General features: G+C 41.0%; 1 protein-coding gene across 1 annotated transcript; it reads right to left on the bottom strand.

Annotated features, from left to right (window-relative positions):
* Positions 1–754: 754 nt before the first annotated feature.
* On the bottom strand, positions 755–8,106 carry LOC109899026 (uncharacterized). The gene is made up of 17 exons (XM_020494071.2): positions 7,856–8,106; positions 7,246–7,364; positions 6,973–7,108; positions 5,408–5,495; positions 5,208–5,288; positions 4,927–5,064; positions 4,623–4,668; positions 4,444–4,522; positions 4,112–4,217; positions 3,593–3,788; positions 3,288–3,321; positions 3,092–3,195; positions 2,606–2,630; positions 2,390–2,497; positions 1,628–1,757; positions 1,350–1,473; positions 755–1,093 (listed from the first exon to the last, which is right to left on the bottom strand). Exons 1-15 carry the CDS (start codon positions 7,879–7,881, stop codon positions 1,661–1,663), a joined length of 1,383 nt encoding a protein of 460 aa, XP_020349660.2. The 5' UTR covers positions 7,882–8,106; the 3' UTR covers positions 755–1,093; positions 1,350–1,473; positions 1,628–1,660.
* Positions 8,107–8,406: the final 300 nt, after the last annotated feature.

Raw genomic sequence — 8,406 nt, 5'->3', positions numbered from 1 at the left:
CATTAGAAATATTGATCCAGTATTCGCTTTTTGAACGTGTTAAGAGTTTCAGCAGACATTCCTTTGGGTTGGGATTAAAGAACTTATGTAATGCATTATTGTTGTGACTGCTTTAAATTAAAGTACCATGCATGTAAAATGTGTATGCAAAATATATAAAATATATAGCAGAAAAGCTGTAAAAAAAAAAAATAATAAAAAAAATATATATATATATATATATATATGTCCTCCAAAGAGGGGGGGTGGTGGAGGGGTTAATCATTTTCAAAAAATACATTCCTTTGGTTAATACTGGAGGATTTTGGAGAGGGAGATCTCTGGATTTCCTCTCCTTTAATTTATGACAGGGTGCAAGCTGTCAAACCGGCCCAGTTCCCCCCTCTCCTCTTCTGTGGGTGAGAGAGGTCTGGTTACTGTCAACCATTGCCAAGCTGATCTGATCCATTGGTTTATTTTTTTGTGATTGCTGGTTGGTTCATTTGTACATTTATAATTAGTAGGTTTTGTTATGTTTTAACAAACCTTTTATTTTTGTACTATGTATTGTAAAAAAAAGAATTGTGGGGTGGTTTTTATAGAAACCCTTGGGGTTCTAACACTTGTGTACCGTTTAGGAATTTATTTTTATCTGTAGTTGTTGTTTATCACTTATTTTCTTTGGTGCAAATAAATTAAACCTTGGCCCATCGGGCATGGTTTTTCACAATAGCGTAATATTCAAAAACATTATAAAAAACACATTTAGAGATACTAAATGTTAAGGTGTTTTATTAACAGAACCAGCAAACATATTTCATGAAGCCTTTTCCTGAGCCCTCAACATCAGCTATTCCACCAAGAGCCCAGGCTTCTCAGTCCAAGGCCCACATTGTAGACAGGCAGTGAAGTAAAGAGACCAGGCGGATATTATTTGTTTTTAGGAGGAGGATTCCTTGGTGGGGAAGGGCAGCTTCAGGTACTGGTACCACTGTTTGAGTTGCCGTGGCAACAGCAGCAGGACTTTCTCGGTGAGGAAGAGCAGTGCTTCCTGTATGGCTGGTCGAAGCAGCTGATTGGCTGGCATGGAGAGGACCAGGAGACAGAATTTCTCCTTCAGAGGTAGATGAGAGACCGGGTCATGTTCATTTGGACCCAAATGAAAAAAAAAAAGACAAACAGGGTGATTCTTGTCCAGTAAAAACCGCTTGTTCTGAGTTTCCGTTACAAAACATTTTACTATGGTATGCACTAATGAATACAACCCAGGTTGAGTATGTTTCTGTGTCTTCTAGGAAGGGGGAACATTTCAAAATGCAATGCATAGATCGGACACAATTGCCTATTCTCTGTGACAAATACTTCCATACCTGGGAGTAGGGGACCCTTTTGTTAGAGAAGCTTTGAAATGCTGAGATCTTCTGCAGTATGCTGTTATATTTGGGGTCTCTGTCTCCGGACAGTTCTGTGGCCTCACTCTGCAGTGTTGCAAACCTGTTCATACATGATTAACATTTATTTTGTTCCATTTATAATTCTCTTACAGAAGTGAAGATGAAGAAAAGCAGTCAAGGAGTTTCAAGCAACTTGAAAATGGTTGAGTTACAACCACATGATGTTTGTATGAGAGAGGGGAGAAAGCACCTACCAGAGACCAGTGGTGGATTTGGGCTCCTTCAGCTCACTCTTCAGAGAGGCCAAGGAGCGAAGACAGACCAGCATCGGTCTTGGAAGCCATTAGAGCATCGAAAAGAGTTCTCATCCTTTCCTCACGGTACCTGAGGACAGAAAATGGGACTACAATGAGTCGCCGAGTAGGGCATTTTGACGACAAATCATCACTTTTTGGTCATTACATTTTAATCCATAAATTTGATTCCCAGTGAAAAGGTGGGCCTGAAACCAACTCCTTTTATGTTGTTTCAAATTGGTTTGTGTTTCTACTTCCTGTCATTGCCATAGGGACAGAGAACTGATCAATTGTTCCTTGAATGGTTTCCTATTCATATACCCTCTATGTCAACAGGTGTGGTACTGTGTGGCTCAGTCAGTAGAGCATGGCACTTGTAACACAAGGTTGTGGGTATCGATTCCTGCTGGGACCACCAATACATAAAATGTATGCATGCATGACTAAATAGCTTTGGATAAAAGCCCCTGCTGAATGGCATGTATTATTTTAACAGGAACATCATCCAGAACAAATGATCCTCTATAAAAATGACCTGACTGTGACATGTAGATACTTCAAGTTTAAACTTTATTTGTCCCAGAGGGCAATTGGTTTTCCCAGCAAAGGGGCATAAAAACAACATTGAACATATAAAATTCACACGGATCACAATGTATAGTTCTAGTGAATACAATGAGCTACTACAGCAAGTCATAGGGCGGACAGTGTCCTCCTCACTTTTTCTTTTCAAACACTCCTGACTTGACCTGGATGTTTAGAACCTTCTTCACATTCAGGTATTGGACCTTGGCTCTCTCCAGCATGGCTGACTGGTCTACTCTAGGCCTAGGTGAGGGAATGAAAACAGCACCTTAATCTTACATCTCAACCATGTGAATAAATTATCCATTTTACATACAGATAAATACATTTTGTTGGTTGTTTCCCACTCACTTGACTGTTTTCTTCTCTAAGGATGCTGTCGGAAAAGAAAACAGGTGACTATAGAAGCAAAACATGAAAGATACTGTATTCACAACAGTGAACGGATTCATCTTTGTAGAACACATTGTAAAATACTATGGCTCAAACGAAAGCTTTGCCATTCCCAAAACAAACATATCATTTTGCCATTTCAAGGGATTTGTACTGAAGTGATGTGTTTGGCAAAGGGTGGCACGTAGTTGGTGAGGAACACAAATGCCACAATCCATCAGGAATTCATGCTGTGGCAGAATCCAAAAAGCCACAAGCCACAATATAACCAGGGTGACACTGCACATGGGGTCTAGTCTCACTATGATACTGTTGGCTGCATGTATTTCCTGTGCCTTAGGGCAATAATCACATCAATAAGTGTTACAAAGCCACAATGGCTGTGTCTGCTAAGTGGGAACATGGCACATCGTTGTTGTTGTGTGTGGTATTGTATTGACTGACTGTTCTCATCCAGCAGCAGTAGTAGCCATGGGGGTATGTCTCCATCTCCGTCTGGATCTCGCTGGCCAACCTTACGCCTGGGCCCAGACTGCAGAGCTTTATATCTGTGATTATAGACCAGCATGTACTACAGTATGGAGGGATAGATCAGCAATAGCTGATGTTGTCATGTCAATTATTGTTCATCATTCTCTACCCTGTGGTTCGGATGGTGGTCATCTTTGAGGGCTCTGAAATCCACACGAGAGTCAGTTTAATGATCGGCTAAGACGCACACTCAAAGCTATTTGGATATCGCGAATCATGTGACAATTATCCAATTGATTAGGTCAGCATGATTTATTGTTTAATTGAATTTATTTGCACACCAAAAAAGTGAAAGACAAACAGTGAAGATAAAATAAAAACAAGGTATGAAGGTGTGCAGGTGAGGTTGGAAACAGAGGGCTTGTATGAAAACACCACAAAACAATATACTGTATATAGAAAACAGACTGTCACCTGCGGCATCCTGGTGACCGATGAAGGTGTCCCACACGTCAGGGGTGCCGTTGTGACAGTCATCAGGGGCCAGAGACACCAGGCGTCCGATGGCATTCACTGGAGGGTTGTAGTAGCTGTGTGACTGCTTCAGGATGATTTTGGTCTTCTCTGTGTCCTTCATGATGACATTCACATAGTTGCTGTTGAGAGGAACCTGGAATACAGGCTGTCAGTATTAAATCACCAATCAATCAAATGTATTTCATGAAGCGCTTTTAACAGTTGTCACAATGTGCTTTACAGATACACAGCCTAAAACACCAAAGAGCAAGCAATGCAGAGGCAAAAGCACAGTGGCTTGGAAAAATTCCCTATATTAACAATACAACATACAGTAATAATAGATAGGGTTGCAAAATCCCAGGAACTTTCAATAAATCCACTGGTCTTCCAGAAATCCTAATAATACGTCACACATGTTGTTTTATCATTTTTCTTGTTTATTTAGTTGTTTTTGTTGTACTAGCTGAGTCTCACCAGTGTCTTCAGGTCTTTGTTTCTCATGTGAGAGATGCCACACAGGACCATGTAGATCCACTGCAGTTTCTCTGAGAACAGCTTCTGCTTCCTGTACTGTATCCTCCTATGAAGAGAACAGGGAAATACAACATGCTGTATGTCAGGCAGGGGAAAAGGCCACCAGAAAGTCCCAGACAGAACTATGAGGAACATTTCTTATCAATAAGAAAAATCCAGCTTTGCATGTGAGTATGATGGATAAAACTGCAGGAATCTATGTGTCGTAGCAGTATTTGGTTTGATTACAAATTTCATTCAGGAGAAACAAACAGGAACAGTGCACAACGTACTGTAGGTTCTCCTCTTCCTCTGGGTCCAGTGCCTGTTGGTTCATGGTCATGGGGGTTGGTGGCACAATCTCTTTATCAGCTGAAGAGAAAGAAGGATCAGAGTGCATGGATGGGGTCAACATAGTAGAATGTAGTAGTAGCATTGTAATTCATTCTGCATTGTGCTTTAGGTGACCAACCTGACATGGCTCGGTCACATGATGTCATTAGCGATGACTGTTTATCCTTTACAATGAGAACATAGTAGAGACATGTATTCTTCATGTTACAGCAAGTGGTCCTAACATTCTATACAGTTCAAGAAGAATTAGGTTTTCAACAGTGAATTGAACCCAAAAGGCTGGAATTCATCGCCGGAAGTCCAGAACAACAATCACATCTCAGTGCCATAATAATACTCAGCAAAAATTCTAATAACTATGGAGAACTAAACAAAAACACATTTAGAAGTTTCCTGAGTTCTGTTTTCCCACAGTGCATTACCTGGTCCCTGAGGCAACATATGAGGGGGCGTCCAGCGTGGAGAGCACGTCTAATGGAGGCCATCTCCCTCAGGTAGTGCTTCAGCTGGAGGAAGCCATCCAGGGTCTGGCTCTCCATTGGAGGGGCTGTGACGTTCTCCTAAAGAGTGTTGAAATATATACTATTCAAATATCAAATACATGAATGTGATAATGAAGAAGGATTTACTACATGATAATGAATTATGTTTGGTCACAATTCTAGAGTTAAGTCCCTCCCCCTTTGCTCTCCCCCTCTCTCACCTTTTTAGCCTTCTCCTGAGTGAATTTGCTGGAGATCACTCCACCTCCTGACTTTTTGCCAAACTTCTTGTCCCAGTGTGTCTGCCATAGAAAGACTGAGTGAGGACCAGTCATTTTAAACAACTACTGTATAAACAAAACAATGAGTTGATTATGTGTGTTTGTCCGTGAATACGGATGTGTGTGTGTGGGTGTGTCACCTTCAGTGACTCCTGATCCTGTGACGTTAACCAGGTTGAGAAGAGATCAACGTTGTCAGAGTAAAGCATTCCCACTGTTTTGTATGGTCTATCCAAGGGACAAGGCATTACTTTAAATTGAACGTTTATACACACACACACACACATCACAGATACCATCACAGTTGAAAATGAATAACATTTAATTCATACTATACAGTGCCTTCAGAAAGTATTCAGACCTTGACTTTTTCCACATTTTGTTACATTGCAGCCTTATTCTAGAATGGATTATATAAATAAAAATCCTCAGCAATCTACACACAATACTCCATAATGACAAAGCAAAAACAGGTCGAAGAAATTGTCCGTAGAGCTCCGAGACAGGGTTGTGTCGAGGCACAGATCTGGGGAAGGGGACCAAAACAATTCTGCAACATTAAAGGTCCCTAAGAACAGTGGCCTCCCTCATTCTTAAATGGAATAAGTTTGGAACCACCAAGACTCTTCCTAGAGCTGGCTGCCCGGCCAAACTGAGCAATCGGGGAGAAGGGCCTTGTTCAGGGAAGTGCCCAAGAACCCGATGGTCACTCTGAAAGAGCTCTGGAATTCCTCTGTGGAGATTGAGAACCTTCCAGAAGGACAACCATCTCTGCAGCACTCCACCAATCAGGCCTTTACGGTAGAGTGTCCAGACGGAAGCCACTCCTCAGTAAAAGACACATGACAGACCACTTCGCGTTTGCCAAAAGGCACCTAAAGCCTCTCAGACCATGAGAAACAAGATTCTTTGGTCTGATGAAACCAAGATTGAACACTTTGGCCTGAATGTCAAGCGTCACTTCTGGAGGAAACCTGGCACCATCCTTAAGGTAAAGCATGGTGGTGGTAGCATCATGCTGTGGGGATGTTTTTCAGCAGCAGGGACTGGGAGACTAGTCAGGAAAGAGGGAAAGATGAACGGAGCAAAGTACAGAGAGATCCTTGATGGAAAACTGTCCCACAGCGCTCAGGACCTGACTGGGGTGAATGTTCACCTTCCAACAGAACAACGACCCTAAGCACAGTCAAGACAACGCAGGAGTTGCTTCAGGACAAGTCTATGAATGTCCTTGAGTGGCCCAGCCAGAGCCTGGACTTGAACCCGATATAACATTTCTGGAGAGACCTGAAAAATAGCTGTGCAGCAACGCTCTCCAGCCAACCTGACAAAGCTTGAGAGGATCTGCAGAGAAGAATGGGAGAAACTCCCCAAATACAGGTGTAGCTTGCAGCGTCATAGCCAAGAAGACTCTAGGCTGTAATCGCTGCCAAAGGTGCTTCAACAAAGTACTGAGTAAAGGGTCTGAACACTTATGTAAATGTAATATTTTAGTTTTTTATATTTAATAAATTAGCAAAACTGTCATAAAATGTTTTTTCTTTGTCATTATGTGGTATTGTATGTCGATTAAACAAATATTTAATCAATTTTAGAATAAGGCTGTAACCTACCAAAATTTGGAAAAAGTCAAGGGGTCTGAATACTTTCAGAAGGCACTGAACTTTAAAGTGTAGGAAATGGTCAAGGATATAATATGTCATACTTGTTAACAGGGGAGAAAAAGCCTTTTCTGAGCATCTCCTGTCTCCTGTCATAGTTCTTCTTGGCCTGGCCATTTTGTATGAGGACATACTTTGTGTCACTGCGGGTGACAACCTTCTCAGGTAAGTAGCTGTGCGCTTGGAAAACACAAAGCAAAATGTGCTAACAGTCAGTAATTCATTGCATTAATTCAAACGTCATCCATTATCTCAAGTGGCTTTTCATGAAGTATTGTGACACATTGTACAGTAGCCTAGTAGGGCCATTCGCTCACCTTTTTTGAAGTCGGTGGTAAACTTGTGCTTGATGTAAGTGATGAGCTCTTGGTCTCTCTCAATAAGAGCAGCTATTCTCCTGATTTCTTCAGCCATGAGGACGGAGGGGGACAGGAGGCTGGTTGACAAATTAAGGTAGTAATGTATGCGTATTTATATTGCAAATCAGTGGTCATTTCTACTTGTTTAATTTATCGTGTGTGTGTGTGTGTGTGTGTGTGTACATGCAAGCCTTGGAAATTAAAACATATATGCTGTATTAATTCAATAAACGCAATCTCAAATAGCTGCCTGTCCTTTTTAATAGCCGGCCAACAGCACACATTTCAGCTAATAAACTTCTGCTTCACAACAAAGGTTGGGCCTACATTAACTGTTTACAAGATTACCACGAGTCATTAAATACGAGTCTTGTAACATGATTCTATATTTGTGAATTATTATTTGTGCTCAAATAATTGTGTAGGCATAAACAGTAGGTGAAAAACCTGGCCAAAAGATTACCTTTGGCCACGCTCTTCACACGTCAATTACATTAAATGAGGTGAAAATTAAATAGGCCTGCAAACATAAGTTTTGCAACAAAAATAAACTTTAGGAAAATCCTACCGTTTGGCAAGCGTGTTGATAGTCATCTGTTAGCAATTTGGAAGGAACGTCAACAACGTTCTTTACATTCACCGCGTCACAAAGCGTGTTCTGTCATTTAGATTATATTTCGAATATCATACCGGTGAACGCGCGCCACTCCTTTCCCTCATTAATTTGACCTACAATGAAAGAAACATTTTCCAGATGAAGGTGTCAGTGTTGCGCTTAAAAATATTAAGTGGGTGCATTGACAAATTGGAAAATAGCCCATGATATGACACTGCCCCTAAATTGGTATGGTAAAATGATGAATAAAATTTTCATTTTCAGTGGTAATGAGTAGTATTCCAACAATGTCCAGCAGGGGGAGCAAAATTTAATGCAAGGATTGTCAGTAAATTGGACTATGAGGTTTATGTCCTGGCCAAAGTTTTACACTTGAGAGTTGCTCAAATATACCTCAAATCACACACCGCAAAAAAAGTGGAACACTTTATATGTTGTCACTTAGGACATTCTTTCTGTCATTTAATGAGTCTGTCAAACTAGGTCCAAAGTAGCTTACTACA

Source organism: Oncorhynchus kisutch, linkage group LG11 (genome assembly GCF_002021735.2).
Source record: "Oncorhynchus kisutch isolate 150728-3 linkage group LG11, Okis_V2, whole genome shotgun sequence".
In the NCBI taxonomy this organism is placed as follows: domain Eukaryota; kingdom Metazoa; phylum Chordata; class Actinopteri; order Salmoniformes; family Salmonidae; genus Oncorhynchus; species Oncorhynchus kisutch.
Note: the sequence above shows the minus strand (reverse complement) of the source record. Positions and strands in the feature narration are given on the sequence as shown.

Coding starts and splice junctions, on each gene's coding strand:
- LOC109899026 (XM_020494071.2), bottom strand. CDS start 7,881: ATGACTATCAACACGCTTGCCAAACG. Junction 5,065..5,207: donor CTCAGGAGAAGGCTAAAAAG/GTGAGAGAGGGG, acceptor AACACTCTTTAG/GAGAACGTCACAGCCCCTCC. Junction 1,758..2,389: donor GGAGTGTTTGAAAAGAAAAA/GTGAGGAGGACA, acceptor TTCTGTCCTCAG/GTACCGTGAGGAAAGGATGA.